This window comes from Dermacentor silvarum, chromosome 10 (assembly GCF_013339745.2).
Source record: "Dermacentor silvarum isolate Dsil-2018 chromosome 10, BIME_Dsil_1.4, whole genome shotgun sequence".
NCBI lineage: Eukaryota > Metazoa > Arthropoda > Arachnida > Ixodida > Ixodidae > Dermacentor > Dermacentor silvarum.
The window spans coordinates 109,660,045-109,686,917 of NC_051163.1; the positions used below are offsets into that span (position 1 = coordinate 109,660,045).

Sequence of the window (26,873 nt, forward strand, 5' to 3'; positions counted from 1 at the left end):
AAACTGTTTGCTTCACTTTGCTGACTGCCTGGAGCCTCCGTCTTACGAGGCTATGGGGCATTGCATAGTTTGCTTGCTTACGGGGTATGAGCCATTGCTGATGATAGTTTTCTGTCGACAGAAGGAAAAGACATGCCGGCATCCAAGCCATTAACAGGTTCGCTATAAAAGAAAAAGCAGGGCCAGCGACATACGCGATGCTCAAGCTCCGGCATGGGAGAATGCAGGGAAGTAATTTTGCTTGCCGAGGCTAGAATGAGCGCGTGAATGGAGAGTGTATGTTGGCGGTGACGCTCACCTCCCGAGATCGCGGGTTCGTGGCACTGAAATATTTTTATCTTGGCTATTAATGAACCAATTTTAAATATTATTGTGGTAGAACGTTTCCTAGAGGACACGTAACAATTTCCAGCATACATGTATAACCGAAATCTGCTTTGTGGCTTGGTGAGGGCCCTTTACCAGCCCTGGAGCTTTGCCAAGATTGCTTAAATGGTATATAAAATCTACTACCCATTCAAAACCATTTCAGTCTAACTTAAATGTCACTACAGTTTGTCTTCAAGCAACAGTCCAGGCAGAGAGGATTCTCGCACCCCAATGGAAAGTGTATACCAGAAGCTTAGTGCTCACTGATTTAGCAAGCACTTTTACACACATGTCCACAAGCCAAGCCAAGAGAATTCACAAAACACTTTAATTTTCTTTGCCTATGAGTCAGAGTATGCAGTTTTAGTTCAAATGCTGCTTGCCCAGAACATTGTCTTCACTCTGTGAGAGTGACGTTCCAGGTTGTTTCAGGCAGTAAAATGGGCTCACAGTGCTTGTGAAAAAAAAAGAAAGATGACTTCATTTCTTGCGCATACACGCACGAGAAGAAAACAAAAAAGTGACAGTCCTTTACTCAATGCCCTGTACATATAAGCAGTGTAAAAAGTTGATAAATTAGAATGCTACCCACCCTTTCCCCAAAAATGTAACCAAGGACTCCACTGCCCTGCCAACAACAAAAAAAGGGGAGGAGTTATGGAGGAGGACAAAGGGGTCGGTGACCAGCGGGAGTGAAGAGGACACGTCTTGCAGTGGTGGCCATTGTGGTGGTGGTGGTCTATCTGTACAGCAGTGTAAGCACCACAGAGAGGTCAGAGTTCTTCGCGCATGTGCACCTTCTTGAGCTCCTCTATCCTCCTGACAAAGTCCGTCTTCTCGACACAACCTTCGCACCGCTCGTCCCAGTCGTTGAGGATCTTCTTGAGGTCCTTGACCTTGAGCTTCTTTAGGTCCACTGTCTTCAAATCGATAACCTTTGCTGTAGAGGGAAAAAAAAAACAAATGTTTGAATCAGTACACTAGTCTTTCCTACATGAGTGCAAATGAAAACAAACCCTAACAAACAACACACTATACATTACAATTTCACGACCAAGCAAAGTGCTTAAAAGGATACGACATCTCTTCGACTATTTTAATTTATGTTGCAATTCATGACGAAGGTCCTCAACCTCCATACCCTAGAAAAAATAGTGAGTGCCCTCAATAAGTTATAACTTTTCTACCGCCAGTTTCAGTATTGTTCACCAGAAGGATACTGTGTTGCGACATGATGCAGTATGTGCTCACGTGGAAGCAGGACAATGCAAGGTTTTGACATTTGCTTCAGCTTGCTCAGTCACCTCATATGCTGCTAATTGGTGAGAGGGCCGATGCAGCAGCATAGCGGGTGACCAGGCAAGCCGGTGCAAGTGTGAAAACAAAACATTGCAATAACCTGCTCAAAAAGAAAGGAAGCTTTCAAAATATTGTGTTGGTACCCGTTCAAGAAAAGCATGAGCCTGCATGAGCTGAAAAAACAAGTCATGCAGACAGTGTGTTGACATGCCCCTTCTATAAAAGTTAAAATCTACTGTCAAAATAAATTTATTTTTATTGCAGATGTTTGTAGGCAACCCCAGACTCAGAAGAAGGGTCTTTAAACCGAGCTTGTTAGTACACACTGTATTTATTTCATTATAAGGCGAGGGCACCGTCGGGGGACTTGAGAAAAAGAACTTGGGTATGCACAATAACAAAGTGATATATAAAAGCCGTTGGATTATTAAAGCACGGAGACAATTACTCAAAGTACCAAATAATCAGAGTAGGTGATATACAATTTTGCCTTTTGGTGTGGCTTCACAGCAACGTGCTGCCGTGAAAAATTGCAAGAGGCAAATTTTTGGCACTTTAGCACCTCCTCCTTCGCAGTCCCCCCCTGGTCGCCCTCCCCTCGGGCGGCGCATATCGTTGAGAAGCGTGCACTAACTGTCTCGACTGCCTGCACGATTTTCCGGCAGCCGCATTGTAACTGGTACTTCGTCTCGCGCAGCTACACTATAATCAGTATGCGATTATAGTGTAGTTCTATAGGAGGGTAAACACTAATCATAAAAGACCGCATTATAGCCGGTTCTGCACTATAAGCAGTTGCATTATAAGTGGTCTGAACCATACTTTTATAGCTTCCGCAGTACAGTCGACGACCGATAATTCGGACTTCACGGGGAACGTAAATAAGTCCGAACTATCTAATGTCCGAAAAACCAAATGTGCCCAAAAAAAGATAACTTTATTTTAATGCCCCTGTGCAAGGAAAAAGTGGTCGATTCGTTGCTGCACACACTTCCGCTTACGTGCAACCAAGTACGCCTATATTTCTGCCGGTTTTCGGTTGTCGCTGTATGCTGCTGCAAGGACTGCAAAGGCTCAAGTTAGATCAGCATGGCACATCATCATCTGAGTTAGAGTCGCTGTTTGACGGTGGGAGAACTTGCTCAATTATTTCGGCACACAACATCACGCTGTCGACGTCTGCAAAGTCTTCAAATGTAACGGCGGCAGGAATCGGCACACCGCTGCCTAGCAGGTCATCAATGATGTCCGCATTTGAGCTCGTTGTAGTAGGCGGCAGTTCAGGCTCTTCAGTTGCGGAGTCGGGGTCATTTGGACTGCGACTCAAGACTCATTCGTAGTCAGACTGCGAGGGGACCGCTGGTGCCATTTGGCATGGCCTGTCGATAACTTCCCAAGAAAGACTTCTTGGAGTCAGCAGAGCCGTAGAATAAAGGCAGAGCGCTGTCTGGAACGCCAACTAAACAAACAGAATGGCGAGAGCGAGCGGGCCATGCGCTGGGATACCGGAATAGGATGTGATGATTGCCATGTTGATGCGACCTCACAATTCAGGCAAAGCCGCCAAGATCTGCATTTGTAATTTATTGTGAGGCGTAGTGGTGTGACCGAGACAGGGCCTCAGCGATTACCGTTTTAAGTGTAATCTCCGAGGCCATACTTGATGTCTCGTATCTCTGGGGCCATACTTCATGTCTCATCGAGGTTGCCAGAAAAGATAATGGCGGCAGAATCCGCGTACGCTACAGTCACGGATGGAGTCCGGATAATCGAATGTAGAGCTGGCGGCTGTCCGAAATATTGGGCGTCGTTACACATTACGTTTGTCGCAAGCCGCGAAGCTTTCCGAATTACCGAGCATGTCCGAATTATTGGTGCCCGATTTATCGGTCGGCGACTGTACTGCTTGCTGTGTATGAAATGGCGCACAACTTTCAATGCTTCTACAGTTCTTATGGCACTCAGCGAGAGTTGCCTAGAATCAGGTGCATCTCCCATTACAACTTAAGAGGGATAGCAAGGAACTGCCCCAAGTAATGATCATGGCATTATTTAGGTCTACTGCAATACAAGCCCTATATCCCAAGGACCTGCGACTTCATTGAGTCAACCTGACCTGCTCTGTGTGTGCAGCTGTGTTCCCTTGCCACCCGTTTTGTTGCTGTGACTGAGCACTGATTATCTGTTCTATATATTGCATGTGACATCAATAAGCCTACCCATTCTACGTCATCCAAGGGCACATGAATTACCAACCTGCATTCAACTGAGAATCTGCACTACCACCTTCTCTCTCAACATTAGACCTATGCTGTTTCTTTGCATCTCTAGCTGCACGGCTCATAAGATTCCTTTTAGTTTCTTTGCAGGCTTCAAGCTTTGTTTCCATAAATCAGTACTGGCAGAATATTTTAATTATATGCACTTCCCTTCAAAAATATCAGCAAGCCACCATATAGAGCTGAAACTACTGGAAAGATGCGCTTTAATCCAGTTTGTTTTTCAGCTAACTTTCGTCAGATCAGGGTCAGTATTCCTACACGATCACTTCTGGGGATATGACCGCTTTCCAGGATGTCTGCATCAGATGAGTCCAAGTTTACAGCCAATGATGCTCCTTTTGTGGTGCCAAGCACACTTGGCACAATGCCAGGAATGATGTCACCTGCTGACACTGACCTGTTTCGATGCCAAGTCAAACAAAATCTTGCAAATGTGATGAGAGAGAGAAACTTTAATGGATAAAATTAAATTTTAGGTCCCGTGGTTGGGGCCCCTAGTCCAGGGCTTCACTGGCACGAGCGGCTCGCTGGGCTTGGTCCAGAAGAGCCAGTTGGCTGTCCTGGTCCTCGTCCGCAAGCCGCACCTCCCACTGCCTGTTAAAATCTTGTGTTTTTAATAGTGTGGAGTTTATATGTGTCGGTCTGTTTGGGCAAAAGTGATAATAATAGTGTACCTGGATTTTATTTTACTGTTTCGTGGCTCAGATAAAACCTAGCTATAAACACTTTTCACCACTGCTAGAGAAGAAATTGAGATGACCCAAGTGTTACACACACTAAGTGGCCTCTTCAGGTGTTTTGTGCGCAATTGTGCACGCTAAGATTCAGCATCAAAAGATAGAACACTAATGAAAATATTATTTAAGATGTGTTGGAAACATACTGAACCACTTATGATTTGACTTGCCCTGCAAGTTTGAATAGTGTGTGTTTAGGAGTCCAGTAAAAAAAATGACTTGGAAGCGAGAGTTCAGGCATTAATTACAGTTCTCGGTATCAGTATATGATGTGGCAGATTCACTTCATTGTTTTTCACAATGACTTGCATCTAGCATAGATTCCGTGTCGCTGGATGGCTGTATTCGAAAAAATAAAAAATGGCAACACTAAATTTCAGAATCATTAACGACTGAGCCAGTTGGTGCATCATGTCACTGTCATACTGTCACTGCAGATAGACGTCTGCAGATGGTGTCTGTCCTGTCCACATCGTTTCCTAGCGCCCTTATTCTGCTCAAGGACACAACATATACTAAATTTTCAACAGACCGGATTAACTGGCACACGAAGGGATGCGAAAGTTCACAGAGATGCGAAAGTGGTAAGCAAGGGAGGAGCTGAACATGAGCTGGACACTCACGATACTTGAGGTCGCAGATCTGGGCATCCTTGGCCAGCAGCTTCTCGCACACCTTCAGAAGGGGCATGCCCCAGCTGAACGGCTTAGACATCTCACCCACGATCCGTGTAGCCGACTCCTCCAGGCCACCAACATAGTAACACTGTAAAATAAATTATTTTATATATACATACATATATATATATAGACACACACACACAACTGTTAGAAAAAGAAAGCAAAGAGCAGACTGGCAAACACCACCAGAAGAGGCACAATCCCTGCCTACTCCTCCGAAAGGAGGAATATATAATGACGTTATATGAAGGATATTGCAGGGGGCTGGCTATCCAGTACCATTTTTTGGTGTTCTTTGAAAAATTACCAGGTGGATCAACATGCTTGTGCAAAGCAAGCAGTGTTTGCAACAAGCCTGTCAGTAACGACGAGAACTAGACAACGGCAACAGTATAACAACAACAATGTTACAAACACGCTTCCATTTGTGACAAAGGGAAAGAGAGTGGTGTAAATCTGGCCGAATAGAACTAAGCAAGCGCACACGGAAGTCGCCTCAAAAAGCTATTTGCCATTGGTACAAGAGAAGCACTCGGAATCAGTGCAAGACAGGGGTAACTGGAGATCACAGGCAAAGGCCTTCATCCTGCAGTGGACATAAATATAGGCTGATGACGATGACAATAGAAACGTGGGTGCAATCGTGGCCTAATGTTCAGAGCATAGCGCTACTGTGCTCGGTGCCAGAGGTTTGATCCCTCCATTACATACTTGAATTTTTAATTCATAAAGTGAGGTGATACAGGCTACCTACCTCAAAGAACCAAAGAATGCTTCACATTAAAAAAAAAAAAAGAAAGAAAGAAGCAAGATGACAGATCATAAAGACTAGTTCGACACATGAAGCTTGGAAAACTGGTGCTAGCATTCTTATTGCAATAACTTGCAGCCTAGATATTGAAAATATTGTAGCTGAGTGGAAACTGATAAAGCTCCAAACTTTTGTGTAGTTACTCAGCAGGGATATATGGCATGCGTGATTGATGGAGCCTCATGTCCCAACACAACACGATGTCCTTGAGATGACATGGTGCAGGGTTCCATAAATATTCTGGCCAGCTGGGACCTTTAACTTGGTGTATGCATAAGTATTTTTGCACTCCGCCCCAATTAGAATGTGCATGTGGCGTTAGAGAATCGAACACGTGACCTCATATTCAGTAGTAGAATGTCACAGCCAGTGAAACACGACAGTGGCTCACAAACATGGGTAGGTAGAATAAGTGGATACCCCTTCACCAATATTTTTGAAGGCTATGGCACTCACTCACATTCCTACTCGCGCTCACTCATACTCCAACACTCGCTCGCATTCATAGTAACTTCCATTGACACTCACCTGCACTCACTCACAAACATACTAACAGTCACTGAGGTTCAGACTTAAAATCCCACTTAAAATCATTATGGCTGACTTTCATTTTCACTAGCATCAGCCAGCACTCCCTCATATTCACACTCCTGTCCAAGCACTGCCCTTCACACAGGCACCCATCGTCACTCACTAATGCTCTATTTCCCTCCTGTAAAATGTGCACAGGTCAGTGTACTAGTGAGTATGGTGACCTATGGTCACAGATATATGCACCACACCTAAGCAAACTTTCCAATGTTTAAAAGCCACAAAACCCTCAAGACGATGTGTTGGCATGGAAATACAACCAATGTGGGCCAGTTTCATGACTGCAAAGTCAGAAATTTGCTTCAGGTTAAAACTTGAGCTGGAAAATCTCTGGAATGTTTCAGGATTGCTGAAAGGAAGTGACCCATTCAATGTGTAAATGTGCGACCTGCGACTCTCCTAGGCATGCCAACTTGTCTTTGGCATCATCATCAGCCTATATTTATGTCCACTGCAATCTCCAATTACACCTGTCTGCCTTTGGCAAGTGCAGCCTAAATCTGCTGCCACAGCCTCATCAAGTAAGCTAGCACAACTTATCATTTTGTTATGTTTTACAGCAGTAGCCCATCGTGAGATCAATCTTCCAGTCATTTCTACGTCCACTGGTGTCTGCCACTGGAATCCCAGAGCACTTTGCAACAATTTATAAAGAAAGTAACGGTGTCGCACATGGATTCAAACTCCATACCCAAAGATTGTAAGTCAGACTTCACCTTTCGGCCACTCTGCCGATGCTGAGACATAATCCCTAGGGCCCTTTGTTTTCTGGTAAAACCTGATAATTCCCGATTTCTGCACCCAAAGCAAAATTTGAACAGCTTGTTGCTTATTTAGTAGCTGCATTTGTACATATAGATTAATTTCGCATTGCATCGAATTTCCCACATTTTGCAGACATGTAAATGGCAGTAATGAACTGGGAAGCGAATTAACAAAGCTCATGTTGCTCTGCATTGCGAACTGTAGCTGCGGCGTTTCGAGGGCATTTAAGAAAACTATGTTGCGTTCAAAGAAAGTTGGCCGATTCATCTGGTTGGTATTCCATTACTTTTGTTGCAAGAGCGTACACGGGGACCTCTAAATCAGGACGACAACATACAAGGACGAAATGCCCGACATGTCTAGGATAGATATAGAAATGCTCGAAATGCATGTGATTATGTATGCTTACAAGAACTTGTAAGATAAAGAAAAGCATCCCACCTGCAAAGCATGCCTGTGTGCATTACTCTTTGTACTTTATTTCCTTTGTTAAAAAGTGCAGAGAACTAAGTAAAAAAGGTATCGCTAAACCCCATCACTGTTTTTCTTAATTAGGTTTCTTTTATATGTATTCATAATGCCTGAAAATTAGAATTTCTATAGATGAGTTCATCACAGGATTTGGAAGCAAGTCATTTTTCCATTACATATTCCTGTAAGCGATTTTGCTTCTTTAAATAGAATGCGTCCAAAAGGAGACACTTCGCTGTGCTTTTTGTAAGAGCTACAGAAAAATTCAGAACTTCGGGCAGCAAGACAACAAAGCCCTTCATTTTTCCTTTTTATAAATAGCACCTCGTTTCTACCCCCCCCCCCCCCCCCCCGATTATCAATATATACAGAACCTGAAAGCGAAGAACCCTAAGAATACTGTGTCTGGACTGTGCCTGGCTCTGGAGTGCTTATTTACAATGATTGGCGGACATCAAGCCCTGCAAGTTATTCTAATGCAGTGCCAAAATGAAAGAATATAAATGAATGTAATGGCAAGAACCAGGAGGACAGGTAAGAAGAGCCCCCTCTGTCCCTTCACCATCAGGGAGTGCCAGCAATACACACACGAAGACTTGAACTAGAGGCGCCATTGACGAAAGCTTTCTCCTTCTCGAAAGAAGGTTGCTCACACACTTCTGTAAATACTTACTCTAACCAATACTTCACAAAACAGCACACGACCTGCTGCATGTAACATTGCATTGGCTACTGTATGACTGCATTGAATTTCATGCGAAGCTTCAACATTTTTTAACAATGCACTGGCTGTGCAAGAATTAATCTGCAATATTAGGGAAAAAACATGGCACCAATGCCCAAGATGCAAAGCTGTTGGTTAACCGAGATAAATCTGCTGGCCTCATCACAAAAGCAAATGCAAAATGCCATTGACGTGCACCTCAGCCTTTCGGGTGAAACTGCGACACTTTTGTGATCAGAGTGACTATTTCCAGCAACACTGCTGATTTCGCCTGCTTCTGGACCCTGTCTGTGTAAACTTGCTCGAAGTAAGTACTAAAAAATTAAATTAAATTATGGGGTTTTACGTGCCAAAACCACTATCTGATTATGAGGCACACGGTAGTGGGGGACTCCGAAAATTTGGACCACCTGGGGTTCTTTAACGTGCACCTAAATCTAAGTACACGGATGTTTTTGCATTTCGCTCCCATCGAAATGTGGCCGCCGCAGTAGCGCACCCAGGATCTCTGCCAGGGGGGGGGGGGGGGTTGACAGTTTGCCAATACTATCTAAACAGCACCAATTTTGATTTCTTCACAGGAAATTATAAAAAAAATTCGCTTTTTGCAAGTGTGCAGACGATTGCACGTCTTACATCTTAATTGCAGTACTCAAATGCGTAAGGAAAGAAAATGGGTTAAAGAAAAGGGGGGGGTTAGGTCGGCCTCAGGGGGGGGTTACAACCCCCAAATCCCCCCCCCCCGTCGGTGCGCCACTGGGCCGCCGTGTCCGGGATTCGATCCCGTGACCTCAACGTCACTGAAGTCCAGTCCCCAGGAGGCTGGGAGCAAGTTTGCGTGATGCTGCATTTACTTAAAAACTCTGAACTCCACGTTCAAGAAATTAAAGCACACGTAGCTAGAACAGCTGGCAAAGTGAATAGTGACAGTGTGCTGAGTGGCATTCTTGATAAATAAAATCTCATGACATTTCAGCAGTGCTGCATTTTGAATGTGCTATACAAAACTGATGGCAGTGTATTATATCAGAAAGAAAGGAGGCGGGGAGTCAAATGATGCTGGGGCTTTCTAAAAGCATGAGGACTGAGCAGTCTCCTATATAGAGTGAGCATGTAGCATCTGATCTAACCAGGAAAAGAAGTTGAGAGTATCCGTAAGGTGAGAAAAGCATGCTCAGTGTACTGTTCCTGGAGTTTGTCTCCACAGTCAACCTTCAATGAAGCGAGTTTCTCTTTAAAACGTTCCTAGGTTGTTTGCCCTGAACAAAAGTTTTCAAGGCAGGCAGATTTGAGAAAATGGGGCACATCCCGGTGATGATGTAATTGAGGATTCGACAAAACACTTCTTAGACAAACGCATTGTTCGTAAAACAGATTCCTGCACAATGCATTCATGCTGATGTGTTGGGGTCTGTAAGCTTGTGAACCTCATTGCAAGTTTTTTTTGACGTTAAAAGGCAGGCTTTACTAACAATTGTCAGATTACACCTTTGATGCAAAATGTAATAGAAGCTAACTACCGCAAACACATTCACACTAGAGAACAAAGTCATGGCTCACAAAGCGCTGCTCTGGTCCCTTGACGTCTTTGCAGAGCTCCATAAAGCCCGCTGTGATGGAGTCCTCATTGGTCCTCTCCTCGACTTCCAGCCTCCCGTGCAGCTTCTTGAGAACACCCACACACACTACACAAAGAAAAACAATGCAATCAGCAGGTTCCACGGAACACTGTCTAGAATACTAGGTCACTGCATCAATCAGATATAAATTGAGCATAAACACTAGTTGTTTATGCTCAAGTGTACTCCAAAATTTGCAGGCAGTATATTTTTGCTCAGACATAACACAAGTTTGCCTTACGGTTGAGCCTTGGCATATCATTACCAGTGTAGCATCTGTGTAAATCAGCCCTCGATTATCTGCTACAAAGAACAATTGTCATGCCTAAACAGTTACCTTTCCCAAGTGCTAGATTGAGTCCATGATTGATGGGTAGGCACTGCCTTTCCCTTGATTGAGCACTATAGATAAGTTTTACGAATTTTTTCTTTCCAGCCACTATGCGAAATTTCAGTTGACAGTTTGCATTTGCGTTGTGTTCATTCCTTCTGTAGTCGCTTGATTTCAAACAAAAGAATGAAAGAGCATGATCAGCCTAAGAATAAGAACTATGTTCACCTTCTGCTTGGTTCTAATGTTTCCTCTTACACACTACCGTATTTCTGGCATGCTTCAGACAGGCCAAGACGTGATTGCGCAACAGACCGCTGACAAAGACACTCCAAAATGGCAAGCAACATTGCAGCAGACAGGAGTGAAGAGAACTACAGAAGGAATGACTTGGTACCTGTTGTTCCTGGTGTGTCGCGTTTTTTGCATTGTGAATGAATTCTTCCAAGCTTAACCAAGCTCATTTGAGCACTGCAGATAACGTCTAGAACTCTGTGATGGAGATTACCAAGGTATTTTAACTTGTACCGAACAGCTTCCAGGCCTCAAGATTAGAACTAATATCGGATACACCTTGTCAATTCCAAAGTTCTTAACCTGCTTTTCTTTCGCTTTATTCATTCCGCATTTCATGCCCTCCCGTAGTACACAGACGCACAACGAGGCGCATTCCTACAACTAACGCCAAAGTGCATGCCATTGTTATCTTTCTGATGGCACATCATTGCGCAATAACTTAGTGTAACCACTGCTACGCCATGACGTTCCTCGTAATTGCATACTGTAATGAATTCTCTTTACAGGGAACATACGGGAAACAAGTGCGATTTCGCGCTTGCAAAGCGAGCTTTAATAGTGACAAGAAAATTGAGACATCTAGAGAACAGTACGTTGCCACGAAACCGGACCTGCCCTAGTCATTTGGCAATTACGTGGTCACTGATCCCATATACAGTGCGCCAGCATCGGAGAAACTGTCCATACGCTTTGTGCTCACTGTGTGCTGTTTGGCACCCATAGGAACAGAACACACATTTTGTTCTCGCAGAGATGAAGCGATCGTGAGAGGCGCCGATCGCGCAAGCGACGGTATCGCACATTCACGACTTACCCTCGCATTCGCCTTCTTTCAGCGATTTCCCCGAGACGAGAAGTAACGAGGCTTGCAGACACACCACGAGGAACAGCAAGAGCGCTGGCACTTCAGCGCTGGATCGCATCTTGTTGGCTGTCTCCTGCGACCACGCCGACACGACCCTCTTGACGCCGGCGGAGTGACGACGACGACGACGGCACTTGTACAACGGATACGACTCGACGAATAGCCCACGCGCGAGTATTAACCAAGCCAACTATAAGCGACGTGTCTCACACGCGATGGTCAAGACAGTGGGGGCCGAAACAAATCTCCCCAATCCAACTTCTTTGAATGAAAATCCGACACGTCTTCGCCAAAATTCGAAGGCGCCACCTACTGTGGGCTGGAATCGGCGGTATGGACATCTGGCTTCACGCGATTGGTCCGTTCTTGTGACGTAACTAAAACGTGCACGATGGGTTGTACGTAGACATGTACGATATGTGTACGATCGCACGAATTGCAAAAATATGCAAGGATGCAAGCTCTAAAGTTTTAGTTACGACCATCTCCGCAAAAGCGCTAGTGTGCAAGCAAAATAAACAAATAAAATTTATTTATTGTACCTTAAAAATACTACTACACAATTTTATCTTCTATTTTAAACAAAAAAATTGTCTTATAGCACGTAAAGTAACTTTTTAAGTATAAAAGTAACATTGCAAAACTACGTTTTCGAAAAAAATGCAGTCGTGTTTAAGCAAAATAAGCGAAGCTTCAGTTTCTTTATTGATAGCTTTTCTGACGTTTAAAATTAATTTTATGTTCTGTCACGTTTGCTATTTGATTAGCCTACTCGGTGCCGCTTCGAGCGGATCTTTGAATCGCAAGCATGGCGGCCTCGTTCGGGCTGTATTTCGGCAATACCAACCTTTGCCTGGCGATTCACAAGGTAAGTACGCTCGAGCGGGGTCGTAATTCACCGACGAGACGTTCCGACCTCACCCTAGCTTCGAATGAAATCACGAACTACGACCCCCGTCGCTCGCGTATGATGAGACGCCTTGTGTCAGTGGCGTGCACGTTGCCCGCCTCGTCGTGTGTCCTGCATGTGTTTCGCTGGCCGCTGCGTCGCTGTCATTCACTCGGTGTCGGCAGTGGCGGCCCTCCGTGATGCGACGCTATCGCATCGCAATTTCCTCGCTATCAACGGCTCTGCACGGCACGGTTTCGTGATCGTGGCAGCTCCGTCCCATCTCGACTTAACGTAGCACAAGGACCGCATGTACCGCTGTTTCACAACGGGACTGCAATCCGGGTACTGATGATCATTGCATCTATCTACGCCGCGCTTTGCTTTCATGCCGTGATTATCGGCCGTAAATTTGTGCCTTGTCTTACAGCAGCGTCGTGCACTGTGTCACATCGCTCGAGTTCGCCTCTTCCGAATGTGGTCGAGCTTGTTTACGCAGCGGCATTGAAACCACTCGACATATTCGCTGCTCTGCAAGTGAGGAACGCGTCCTTGCGGCCGATATTGTCTGTATTTACAAGCTTTTCATCGATTATCTCGCGATTAAGGAGGAGTTATCCCTTCCGGCGTTCATGTTGTGATACGTCCCGTGTTCTGTGGCAGGAATTGTTTCGTACGGCTATCTGCGCGAATGTCGCGCGCACTGAAGTTTTCCCTCGGGTATTGGCCTGATATGTTTATCAATCCCGTTTATCTCACGAAGGAAGCGCATTGTCTTGTACCTGAGCCTTATCGAAGCAAGTTGAGAGCATTCTTAAGTGGAAAGCGGCTTCAGATGCAAAATTATCTATGTATTTCCTCGATATTTGCCACTTCAATGGTGATGCCTAAATGAATGCGCTATGGTTAAAAAATAGGCCACATCTTAAGAAATTGGCTTAATGTTATAACTTCATCATCATTTATTTTACACTTGAAGGCTCAGGTGGGGCATTACATAAGGGGGGAGCAAGTACAAACATTTCATAAAGTTAGAAGTTGTATACATTACCTGAAGGAGTGTGCTGGTCTGGGCTAGTTGGTACATCATTAGGAAGGGAACAAACAGCGCTAGGAGGGGACGAAGTGAAAACACATGGGGCAAGCAGTCGGCGCTATGCCGTAAGGTGAAAAATGAAGGCCCCAGAAAAGCAATCTGTGAGGAACACAGAAAGCCTTACGTTGACTGCACATACGCATTTGTGTGTAAGATCCCGCTCAAGTACAAACGCTGCTATATTGGCCAAACAGGCCGATGTTTGAATGACCGGCTGAGAGAGCATGCGTACGCAATGAAAGGGTCTGTACCGAGCCATTTAGCCCAGCACTGCAAAGAATATGGCTGCAAACCTCTCTCTGAAGATTGCACAATACTAGGTAGATATACAGAACAAAGAGCACGCAAGATTTGGGAAGTGTTTTGCATTCAATTGCACGGAAACTCCTGCATCAGCATACCCTCTGTGTTTCTGCATAGCTGCGAGATTAACTACTTGTTAAAAGTGTGATAGCCTGCAATGACGATGCGTGTGATGTGATGATTTTATCCCCTTTTCGGTGCAGAAACCATGTCTTTTCTCGCCTTCTACGCTGAACCTGTGTATTGTATATATTGCATTCCCTGCAATAAACCAGTGGTTATTAGTTCAGCGCCTTGTCTGTCGTTCTCACTTCGTCCCGTTGGCAAACAGTTATAAGAAGCCGCTTTGGACACTGTCCTGCTGGCTTTATTAGGCGTAGCAGTGAAGGTGCATCAGGCAGTATTTGTTAGCACATTACCTCAAACCAGACATATTAAGGGCCATGACAACAAAAGGTAAAAAAAAATATGCAGATCCGGCACATATATTGGAATCCATGTGAAATGGTTAATTAATTATATACAATGCTGATGTGTACAGTTGTGTTTACTATCATACTGGGTAGTGTGTAATCTAATGCAGTGTTCCTATTTGTGTGCCTCAACAGTAACTCAAGCACTTCCAATTTTTATATTTTTGCACTAACCGCTCATAAGCTGTGCCAAAATGCAAACACCATATCAGATGGATGCACAATGTGAGATGTTTATGTAGCGATGTTTCAAGGCTGAAGGTGATGTATGATGCTTGTTGAGAGAAGAATGTTGATGACAGGTGTGTACACCAAGAAGCATGACACATATCACGCCACATTTGAGGATTCTACACCTCTCATACCACAGTGGCACATAGCTGTTAAATATAATCAGCTATCCCATTAGGAGGTCTGTCTGCTTTAAAGATATCCCTGAGCAGACATTATGTGTGTGAAAGCTGTACTGAAGGAACATCTTTATTTTATTACGCAGCACAAAAGCATGCTTAGTGGTACACATTGTCAGTCATCACAAAGGGATGAAATAAGCCGGAGCTTGCATGCAGTGCACGTATAACCTTCGTATATATGCCCAAAAATTTATCTGGAGAGATGCCGACCCCAGCCACACCAAACCCAGTGGGGTAGGGGAAGAAAGGTTTGCTTTAAACTAATCAGCGCAATGGCACCTGTCACCATACCATGTCAAAGAGAATGCTCGTGATAACCGACTAGTCGGTGTTAAATTCCTGGAAGCTTACATGTTGGTGCTTATTCATGGAAGTTACTGTGTATACAAGGACAGAAGTGACCAGCAGAACATTTTGAGGAACAGCACAGACAGCAGGACACGCACTGCAGTTTAATATCAATCCTGGTATATACCTTTTTCCCGGCAGACCAGACATAGTCACAATCATGACCAGACGCCATACTTCGCACGTACTAACCTTTTTAGGCGCACATTTCTTGCACGAATCAGCGACTGAAATGCACTGCCTTCTAATGTTTTATTTTTTTAAAGAAATTCGGAAAACACATGTATCATTTCATGTAAACTTCATTGTTGATAACGGCATACTCTTGTCTATATTTTGACTACTCATGAACTAATTTGTGTTTGCTTTTTCTTTGTGCGCTTAAAAGTGATTATATGGAGTTGTGTAATTTTTGTTTCTAACCTACTTTAATCAAGTTTGTTAGTCTATGTTTGTCTTTGAGTAGCAATGCTTGCTGTATTCTGTTGTAAAACTTGTACAGTCTCATTCACTATGTTCATTTTTTCGCCCGTACTACTTGGTCTTCGGACTGCAGTATTTGATAAATAAATAAATAAAGCCATCCTGTCGTCTGCACTGTTCAACTAGGTGTTCACAAACCAACTAGCCCAATTTCGTGTTCTCGGCTAGCGGAGCACGGTTTGAATGAGACAGAAACAAAGACTTGGTTAAAAACTGAACAGGAGTAACCATTCCCATGTCAAAAATATTCCGCAGCCCTCCACTTCAGTATGTCTCGTATAGCCCCATGTACCCGCCGTGGTGGCTCGGTGGCCATGGCATTTTGCTGCTAAGCGTGAGTTTGCAGGTTTGAATTTCCAGCCACGGCAGCCACATTCGGATGTGGGTGGAATGCAAGAACTCACAAGATGGTTACGAGTGTGTTAATGGAAATGTTTAAGCATTAGCTGTGGTGCTGGTTAGGCATTCTTGTACCCAATCTTGAGTACTAAACAAACTCTGCTTCTCTGGAGACTGCGGGTGTAATTGGTGTCTTTTGCCACTAGGCAATCGAACGTAGCGTTGGCGGTGCGTCCACTTTGCTTTGTTGTTTTTTGCAATCAAATCCACTCCGCGTCTCCAGAGACCCTCTGACCCTCCATGCACGTGCTGTGCATGCACTGTCGATGGGGATCATCCGACGAATTCCATGATACTGCGGTTGCAGTTGGTGTGTTCCACCATTGGTGATGTGTTACAGGGAACCGTGACCGAACTCCCCTGCCTCATTAGTGGAAGCGCACACAGTGTTACATTCGCTGGAACCAGAGAAAAGCTGCCTGAGGCACAAGTTCACCTGCTGCGAAAGCAATCAGAGAACATGGTCGTAATATTCTGTCGGAGCTTTGTCGCACTACAAGCTTGATGATGAGAGCTCCTCACTTCCAAGTGCTCTGGACTAGTCGAACGTGTTCTGACCAGCCGAATAAAAACCGCTCTGCAAAAGCACTGAAACTGCAGTTCAGTGCCTGTGTTCTCCACTTCGTTTCTACATCCATGCATTAGAATATGATGAATGAGATGTGCTCTGTGGCAAAGGGGTAACTGATACTGAATTCGCTTTCATCAGCCAGGGTGCGCATGTTATATGTTTTTACAACTTATTCCTTTTCCATTTGCAGGATGGCAACACAGAAGCTGTCACCAATGACTCTGGTGACCGAGTCACCCCTGCAATCATTGCATTCTCAAATGGAGAGAAGGTTGGTTAATGTCTTTTCTCTCTCTGTCGAACTTTGTTGCACCTTCTATCACTTGCTTTATTCTGATCCTGCTCTGAAAGTGCTGTTTTGCAAACTGCAAGTGTTGCAAACTTCCCTCATTATCTGCAGCAGCGAAAATTGTTACTGCTTAGAGTCTCATGGCTGTAAAGGGGTAATCTTCTTACTTTGATTTAGATGAAGGTTCGGTGCCTATAAACAAATAGAAAACACCGCTGAGCCTTAGAGTGCCCTTAATTATTGAACATAATAGCTTTCTCACAGCTAGTTTCAGTTTCGTTTCTACTATGTTGTGATGTCGTGACGCAGTATCTGGTGACGTAGGAGCAGGACACTGCGACATTCTGACTCATGCTTCGGCTTGCTTGGTTGTCTGATGTGCTGCTACATCGGCCCTCACAATGAGTAGCAGCACAGAGAAGAACCAAATGAGCCAGAGAAAGTGTCAAACATTGCCATGTTCCCCACCCGCGTGCCCACATACTGCGTCATGATGTCACAACACAGTAGCAATGATACCGAAACTGGCTGTAGAAAAGTCATTACAATAAATTAGTTGTGTTACTCTCAGGCTCGTCTCTATTCTCTATAGGGTTTAGAGCTCTAGGACCTTCATGTAAGGCAAAAAAAATGAATAGTTGAAAATATGTCAGTGCCCCTTTCATCATAAAAATGTGGTTTGCACAAGCACTATCTGTCTTTCTATTGACAGTGCTGCTTCACAGTGGCTGACAGCTAGCACGTTATTACTGTTATAAAGAAAGTCTATTAGACATAAACAAAGGACACATTCAGCACACTAGCCAGGACAGCGAGGGATGCGGAATGTGGTTCCAGTCTGTGCATGAGCAAGGCAAAAAAAAAAGACTCAAAATACAAGTTTGTACAACAAGACGACACAGCAATTCTGTGTATGCAGTCGGTGCTGGAAGAAATGTAGGAACGGAAGCACGCAATTAGTTATCATTTTAGTATTGGGTTGTAGTGGTAGATATTGTAGAAAAAGTGAAGATGACTGCACTGGCGATGTAATGAAAGGTCTGATAAGTTAAGTGTGCTCTTTCTGGTGCATTGGCCAGGAATGGGCATGCACTCGGTGTCACGTGCCCATTTACACATTCCCATTAGCCTAAGCTGACTACTCGGCAAGACAGCATCCACAAATTGGGTGGAACAGGCAAAGAAAGCTTTGCGTTACAAGCAGAGTAACATCTACGGAAATAAAGCTATTCTATGTGGGACTAAAGTAGGGCCCGATTCCATTTCTACTGATTTCATCGCAATTTTATTCCATCTCGAGCTTCTGACAACCGATGGATTGGGGAAACAGTTTGTGCTGCAGGATGTTACGGGTTTGACACATGGGCATTGCTAATTTGTTAGTCAGCCAGTGTGCTTGGACGTGGTTCAGCCTGATGTCATCACACATGCGTGTGCCCTCCTTCCTCTTGCAGTCAGTGGGCCTGGCCGCCAAAAGCGAGATGGCTCGCAACCCAGGTGGCACCATCTGCAACCTCAAAGGCCTGCTAGCCGCCACCTCACCCGAGGAGGTGCAACAGATTGCAAGTGACAGCCCATGCAAGGTTGGCTCTTGTTTACGTCTTGATGAGTTTTTCCAGCGAAGCTGTTAGTGGGACCTAATTACACTCCGTTTCATACATAGGAAGCACTGCTACTCTGGAAAGATGTGACCACAATTTGGCAGTGTCCTCTAACAGAGTAAATAGATATCCAGTTCTGGTTAAAGTGAGTTCAGTGCTCGCTTACTTTGGGGCCTAGATTTTTTTAGCTGGACCGCGACGACCTGCGTACACTTCTATTTCTAGAGACATCAAATATGTACGCTGCAATGAATTGTGTTGCACACTCGGTTGCAATTTTGTTTTCAAAACAAAACTCTTTAAAATGGTCTCAGGTGATGAGCGAAGTGCGTGAGTGCAGTGTGTGTCGTCCATCCAAAGAAGACTGATAACCTGGAGTGGCGGCACGAGCTTTCAAACGAAAATCCGCCCAAAACAATGTGCTGATGTGGCATGAAGCTACAGTAGAAAAGGAACTGCATGGTCAATCGGCATCCGTCATGGAGGGACTAAAACAAAAAGGAAGATGAGGGCGCAAGAAGTCGGGCAATGGGAATGAGGACGAAAGAGTTCTCCAAGGAACATGGTTGAGTGTCCCGAGTGTTGATCAACCTAGCAGTGTCTACGATTCAAGGCTTCCGTTTTGCACCTACAAGCGATCCAGCAGGAATAACCGTTCCTATGCCAGCAGCTAGCCCCTTCTTCGCCACGCTAATACAACTGCCTTCTCTTGCAAACGCCATGATGACCTACCCTACACCTGAAAACCTGACAGGTGTAGGTGGGTTCCAGTTTAGAACTGTCTCTGGTGAGACTGTTCTAAACTGGAACCGATTGCGTGGGCAGCATATGTCGGCAAGCTCGCTCATAAGTTGAATTGTTAAGTAAGCCCTGCTGAGTACGAATTTGGTGAGCGATCACTAAGAAAAAAAGATATATGTTGCGAGCGAGTTCTGTCTATTTTGCTGATCTTAACTGTGCCCTTGTAAGATCTTGTCGCATTGTTATGTGGCTTTTCGTGCTGTGTGCTTGTTTTGTGTGATATTGTTCATAAAAACAAACATAAGAGGCAGCCTTTCCATGTTCTCGAGAATGTTTGCTCAAACCCAGCATTTATTTTCTTCCTTCAATTAACACATTACAGCTACGAAGGCTGGAGAGGCTTCTCTCACTGCTTGAATTAGCAACAAAAAAGAAAATAGCACTTCACATATGAAAGGGAGATCAAGCATGCATCAAGTAGCTCAATGTAATCTTAAGTCTCATACTTTATGCTTTAATATGAGATAATTAATACAGTGTAGACCGCTTATAACGTAAGTCGCGGGAGTTGTAAAAATCCGCGTTATAAGCAGTACCGCGTTATAACCAAAGCATGCTTTTTTCGGCTTTTGCTTATTCCAAACAGGCAAACCCACCTTTCAAACACAATTTATTGCATATTTCACCCACACACACATGCAACACAATCGCAACACAGCACAGAAACCAAGTTCTCCTGACAAGTGCGGCATCAGCAGAAGAACGCTGTTATTTTCATCTGGAGACCAGCTCCACGCGCACGCCACGCTCCCACTCCTGGAAAAAAAAAAGGAGTGCGCTACCGTTCTACCCCGAACTCCGTGCACCTTAATTGGACGCTGCTATAGTGATCAAAACACGCGCCCTCCTTCCTCCAAAGTCTCCCACCCTTCTCCTTTTTGTTTCGCTTTTCGCCGCTAGTCTCCATGTGCGCACCCACGCTACCACTCCAGACAAAAAAAAAGAAAAAAAAAAGCTGTATGCTGTATGTGCGAATGAAAGCTCGCGAGAGACGCGTGCTTTCACGGAGAGCAAACGTACGGCGGAGAACAAATGTGAAGACTCGTCGTGCGGAAGGCCGGGGGGGATGGGAGGGAGGGAGAGGAGCTGATGTTTAGCTGCGGCACCAAATGCTTATCTTGCGACCGAGCGCGAGGGGAACTGGCCACTCAATCTCCCACACGAACAGAGGAAAGTGCGAAGGCAGCGCGGGAGGGAGTGGGCGCGGCTTTCTGCAAGCCACTGCGTACTTTGCATGCCTGAGGGCTGTTGCGCGCACCGTATTTTGAAAGCGATCTCCATGCGGCTCTGACCTTTGTATGCGCTGTGCTTTCACCGCTCAGTTTCTGTCGAAGCGATAGACTGCATGAACCTTCGGTCGCTGCTCCTGCCGTGTTTGCTCACACCTGCGTTTTTACAGTGCTTGTCTGCGGTCGTCGAGTGCGATCTATTCATGTTTGCTTGTGTGCGCTGACACCATGCTTGTTAATTCAGTTAGTAAGCGGATGTGGCCAAGTTTATGCAGGTGATAAAACTACTATCCTTACTTCGTATACTCTACTAGTAAATTTTATATCGCAATTGATGCTTTGCCTTTCGGGGGAAATTGCGACTTTTTGTTTCGCTTTTCGCCGCAGGTCTCCATGCGCGTGCCCTCCCATTCCTCCGCGTTTGCGCTCCCGGCAACCGTGTGGGCCGTGCTCAACGCCTCCTAGAAAAGGACGTGCTCCGTGCGCCGATTTCATTGTCGCGCGCTTAAAAGAGCCGCGCTGTAACCGGTATTATTCGCGTGCCTACGCTATAAACGGCCCACCTATACATTGAGTTCTATGGGAGATTCATTGATGGTCAAAAAACCCACGCTATAACCGGTCCTGCGCTAAAAACGGTTACGTTATAAGTGGTCTGCACTGTACATAGAAGGTGTGTGTGCATGTGTGTGTCCCCCTTCTGGATTGCAAGATGTCCACCGCTCAAGAATTTCTGGGGAGAACCCCTGGCTTGCACTCATGACTAAAACATAGTGTGCTCCACATTACAAGCACCAAGTTACATAAATAATGCGTCATTTGGTATAGCCTTATGTCCGCAAGTAGCTATTCCATATAAGCTGTCGCAGGTAAACGACTGCACTACGAAATATGCAGTGGGACATCTATGACTACGCTGCTTGCATAGCTTGTTGCTTTCTTGCTGCTGTTGTTGTTTTTCTGGTCCATGCATTTTGTTGCCAACTAGATAACACTGACCATTTTGAGTTGATGTGCTCCTTGGTGTTGCTGTAACTGTAGTACACATGCATTGTTATCCTCTCCTGTAAAAGCCCTGTACAGGGCTGACAGTGGTACTTGTAAATAAAAACTGCTTAGGCAACATTGCCTAAGCAGTTTTTATTTACTCACGTAATGCCAGTGCTTTCTTTTTTCGCTGGAAATTGATGCAAAGTTGGGGAGTGGGTGCTAAATAAAAAAATGAAAAATGAAGTGGCTGTAAATAGGGTTTCTCATGCCAGCCACTGTAAGCACAAACAAAATATTACTTCAAAACAGCAATTACCTTCGTATGAAGATCACAAGTTCTGCACAAGTAGGAACTTGAAATGCCCTTTATTTGCATGCACTGACTGAATCTAGAATCACTAAATGAGTAAATAAATTGTGTCTGGGGGTTGACCTCTCAAGGTCTGTGTCAGCACTGATGTCGCTGATGCTGTCTTAACGCTGTCTCAGCATTTTTCAACGGTCCGATTACTACTCGAAGAAAAAACATGTCGTGGCCAATGTTGGGGATGCGAATCCCCAACATTGGCCACGACAGATGAGATTGTTTTTTCTTCGAGTAGTAATCGAGTAGTAACCTTATGCGAGTGCAAGCAGCATGAAGGTAAATACGGTACTAGTAGCTTCGTGTTTACTATTTACAAAAAAATGCAGCTTATGCTCTTTAAATTTAAATGGTAACATTTGAGAATATCTTGTTCCTGCATTAGATCCTCTAAGTGAAGTTAATGATGCCCTGTTCTCCGGCTCAGTGGCTGAGTAGTCATGGCATTGTGCTGCTAATCACTTGATCACGGGTGGGATAGCCAGCCACGGTGGTCACATTGCAGGGGTGACGAAACACAAAAATGCTCGTGTATTTAGACTTCAGCGCACTTCAGCATGTTATCTCTCGTGGCCTTAGTCATGGGGAGTTAAACCCCATGAATAAACGAAATGCAAATGGTAGCATTAAGGAAATTTTGCCCTTGCATTGCATCCTAAAAGTGAAGTCGAGATTAAATTCCTTGTTGAGATTGATTCAGAAGGTGAAAAAAAAAAAATTTACAATTTACATTCTTGGGGATGTTTTGGTGCCACAATGCCAAGAGCTCCTGTGGATTCTGAAATGTTATGCCTGATGAAGTGTTCATTAATTAGGTTTCATGTGGAGGTACAACATTAGTTGATCCCATGAAGATTGTATTGTGTTCTTTTGGTGTTGGTGACATTGTGGGGTATCCCAGCGGAGTTCATATGCTTTTCAGAATGAAGTTTAAAAGTGTTTGCAATTTCGCTTCGCTGCCGCTGCTTTTGCAGATAGTGGCTGAGGGAGACCAGGTGCACTATGAGGTGTCCTCCGCAGACGATGATCGTAGCACTCGGCATACACGCAACGATGTTCTGCTCTACCTCTTCCGCAAGATGCACGGTGAGTGCTTACGACTACGTTCTGGAAGAAAATACGCACAACGTACTCCCTATATCATTTTGCCATCCATTCCATATAATGTGGATAGTGCATAGCTTCGCTGTATGCAATAAACCTCAATACATTCAAACCTCGATTTAACGAAATTCTCGATGTAACAAATGATTTTTATTTCCCCATCTTAGTTCTATTGAATTAACGAAACCTCAATATAACGAATTTTCTCGCTGCAAGTACAACTTCGTTATATCGAAGTTTGACTACAACTAAAGTCGTTAAAATTGACAAATTGTTTCGTTATTGTGAAACTTAATTATATTGAAATTTGATCTTCTATACAAATAAATACAGTAGCCGATAGATTCTTCTTGCATGGAAGGGGCCACAAAATTTTCTATATTATTGGACAATTGCGAAAAGCTTATTTGAATGAGAAGAAAAATTTCGTTCAATTTGAGAGTTAACGACAAAAGGTGCGGCTTCAGGCTATGCCAACGGTATCTTCACATCGGTGGTACGATGTGAAGCCAGCCGTGCTTTCGCATCCACTCCGCCCCTGCAGCTGATAGTGTCGCCCTCAGTGGGACGACGCTATCGTGAAAAGCACTGGCAACAGACGGCGAATGCTTCATCTGCCTGTCACTTCAATGCGTCTCCGAAACTTGAGATTACGCAACATCCAGCACTAAGCGTGTGGAAAGACGCTACACAATGCTACACCATCTCATCTAGCCCGGTCTTAGCACATGTTGCAGAATACCTCTAAAATAGGGCGCACAGGCCAATTTTTCCACTTCGGACATGCCTGATAATTCAGACGCCTTCGAACCGAAAGAGTCAATGTAAAGAACATCTAAAATTTCATATGCAAAAACCCTTTGCCGTCCAAGTTTCCAGACTTTGCCATGACCGCAAGTCTGAAACGGCGTTATTGAAGCCACCACAGCCGCCATTTTGATTATCTCTCCAACTCGAACAGGTGCTCTCGCACGCGGATCCGCTGGCAGCCGTAGCCACCACCGTGGTAATGCTAGGCCTACCTGATTCGACGTTCGCTATCAAGCTTCTTGCTGTTCGGTGCCGCGTTTTCATTGAAATTCGCCGCTGAGTGCACCTTTGTAATCCTCGCCAATGGCTTTGAGGCTCGGAAAGCACGACGCATTGCGTAATGCTGGTTCCTCAAAGTCAGCTTTGTCTCAATACAGCAGTGTTATGTGGTGAAGCATACCAAGAGTGGAAAGGGGCAATTGTCGCGGAACAGTATGTATTCCTTAATTATACACGCGTGCACCCACCGTCTCCTCTCGCAGTACGAGCACCGATACACCTAATACGTGTACTGGCAGGCCTTCAGAGCTATTTTGGACATGCCTGTGGTGGTTTGAGCCCTTGGGGGCAGTAAAAGGCATGCGTTCGTTCGTACTGCCCGATTTTTCGGACATTCTCGCGGCCCCTGGGGAATCCAAGAAATTGTACGTTGACTGTATACATGAAATTCTTCCCGCTATTAAACAGTTTCGAGTAGCATTTGTCTTTGCTTTTCTTCCTGTGCGAGTTGTCTTTTTGTTCGCACTAATTTTTCTCGTCAGTATTACTGCACCATTTTGAAGAAAACATTGCAGTTGTACATTCGTTGTAGACTGCTGCACAGCTTCCACTATGTAGGAAATTTTTGAGCTCAGGGTGGTTCAGAGGCGCTTTAGGCGATGCGAGACATGTGGCATTGATGTCGCTTACTCACTTACAGAATTCGCTGAAAGCCAAGGGAGCGACGAGTATCCTACCGTGGTGACGGTGCCACCAGAATTCAGCGAGGAGCAGAGGCAGCTTGTCGCGTAAGTGTTGAGGCATCCCACTCACATTGTTTATCACTGCACTTCGCTGATGGGAAGATAAGTGCTACAGTGAAATTTGGAGACGCACATTCTTTCCTTTTATTGTGTGTGATGTGTGTTACCGCTGCAGAATAAAACGGGGCACAAAAGGATGATGCAGACACCACAAACGTACTTTCTCTTTGTGTCCCATTCGATGTTGTGCCAGTAATATGTATCGCGGTTCCAGCAATGAGCTGCAGGAAAACCTCGATAATTCCATCTCGCCTTATTAAAAAATTTGGTTGATTTTGTAAAATGTGTGCAGTTGCATAATTTGCAATGCGAATTAGACTGGATAAATTGAAAAGCCTGCGCTCATCCATCTGGATAATGGCCATTGAAAACGCCCCAAAAATAGTGAAAAAACTAATTAAAAAGAAACTGTATATTTGGGCTGTATATGTCATGAACTACCTTTTCTGTAATTATCAGCACCTAATTTGTCGTGAAACTACTTCAAATCAAATTATAAAGAGCCACGGTAGTGGTGGGCAAGCACTGGAACACCCAGAAGTTCAAGTGAGTGCCATTTCTGCGCCGTCTTACCGGCCGACACCATCGTGGCCTTGTTTTGTTTGTGAATTCCTGCGCTTTTGTATTTTTTTCGGCAGCGGTAGTGTCGTGGTTGAAGCACGAGTCGCTTGTGATTGGGGGGCTTGTGGGGACTTTCGACTTTCCAAGAGCTGCAATTGGACAGAGCGCGTTATCCTCGAGCAAGCATGGGAATGCATTGGCTGCTGCATGTGATGACACGGGGGTCTCCTCCAACAATCGCCCCGCACGATGTCTGCTGTGGCTGTTTGCTTGATTCGTTGCTCCCTGTGTTTGTGTGCTCTCGCTGGCTTTGCGATCGTTCGTCACACTTTCTGGAACCTTCACCCTCTTTACTATCACTCACCGTGCCTTGTACTTGAATAGTTTCATGTAGCCTGCTCGATCATTGCGTGGTTGGACATGATGTGTGGAACGAAGCTACATGTATGTGTTCAGTCAGTGGTTTGGTGTTCGGAAGCATTCTATGAAGCTTGTTTTCATGGCGAAGCAGGATGCCAATAACGACGCTTCTGACACCGTAGCTTGTTTGTTGGACGTAGCATGATGGAGTATGTGCGCTTTGCCTCATGTGTGTGCGCAAATTGTTGTTTGTGCAGGTGTGCCGCCACCAAGGCAGGTTTCCAAGTATTGCGGCTAGTCAACGAGCCCACTGCAGCAGCCTTGGCCTATCACATGGGCACAGCCCCATCACCAGATGTCTGGTGAGCATTCTTGTTGTTGCAACCCGGGGGAGGGGTTTGGTAAAATGCAAGTGCACAAACCTGAAGAAACGTGGACACGGCATGGAGATAAGAGGCTAAGAACGCCGGCAATCAAGTGCCGGGTAGTTTGAAGTACAAATTGACAACCTAGTGTCATCAAAGTGAAAGTGAGAGAAACGGAGACAGTAAATTGTATGCAAAGGATGAACACGAAAAAAAGAAAAGGCCATCGAGTTTTACGAAGATAACGAGCAAAAAGAAATTATGTAACCTACACTTCCTGCAGCCGGTACCTGCTGTACCGCCTGGGTGGTCGCACGGCGAGTGCAAGCGTGGTTGCAGTGTGCAACGGTGCCTACCGCCTCGTGGCCCATGCCTCTGCACAACCTGCCCTGGGTGGCCGGGACTTCACCGCTGCGGTCGTCGACCACTGCGCCCAGGAATTCAAGCGGTGAGCACTCGGAGGCCATGCCCTCACATTGTCACTTTCAGGACTGATTGGTTTGCGCCACTTGTCTGGCCCAAGGTGGGAGTCATTAGAGATGGATGGGAGGCACCTTCGTC

General features: G+C 45.0%; 2 protein-coding genes across 2 annotated transcripts in view; one reads left to right on the plus strand and one right to left on the minus strand.

Annotated features, from left to right (window-relative positions):
• Positions 1–678: 678 nt before the first annotated feature.
• Positions 679–12,172, minus strand: LOC119466451 (mesencephalic astrocyte-derived neurotrophic factor homolog). The gene is made up of 4 exons (XM_037726968.2): positions 11,791–12,172; positions 10,290–10,414; positions 5,311–5,452; positions 679–1,309 (listed from the first exon to the last, which is right to left on the minus strand). Exons 1-4 carry the CDS (start codon positions 11,897–11,899, stop codon positions 1,143–1,145), a joined length of 543 nt encoding a protein of 180 aa, XP_037582896.1. The 5' UTR covers positions 11,900–12,172; the 3' UTR covers positions 679–1,142.
• Positions 12,173–12,642: 470 nt separating this feature from the next.
• The window catches only part of LOC119466450 (heat shock 70 kDa protein 14), a 53,881-nt gene continuing 39,650 nt past the window's right edge, over positions 12,643–26,873 (plus strand). Inside the window, exons 1-7 of the mRNA XM_037726967.2 lie at positions 12,643–12,709; positions 17,007–17,087; positions 18,560–18,688; positions 23,065–23,176; positions 24,924–25,011; positions 26,205–26,309; positions 26,596–26,760. Of these exons, the coding sequence (XP_037582895.1) occupies positions 12,650–12,709; positions 17,007–17,087; positions 18,560–18,688; positions 23,065–23,176; positions 24,924–25,011; positions 26,205–26,309; positions 26,596–26,760 (740 nt within the window). The 5' untranslated portion in view covers positions 12,643–12,649. The remainder of the gene's footprint in view (positions 12,710–17,006; positions 17,088–18,559; positions 18,689–23,064; positions 23,177–24,923; positions 25,012–26,204; positions 26,310–26,595; positions 26,761–26,873) is intronic.

Coding starts and splice junctions, on each gene's coding strand:
- LOC119466451 (XM_037726968.2), bottom strand. CDS start 11,899: ATGCGATCCAGCGCTGAAGTGCCAGCGCTCTTGCTGTTCCTCGTGGTG. Junction 10,415..11,790: donor GAAAGAAGGCGAATGCGAGG/GTAAGTCGTGAA, acceptor TTCTTTGTGTAG/TGTGTGTGGGTGTTCTCAAG. Junction 5,453..10,289: donor AGGGACCAGAGCAGCGCTTT/GTGAGCCATGAC, acceptor TTTATTTTACAG/TGTTACTATGTTGGTGGCCT.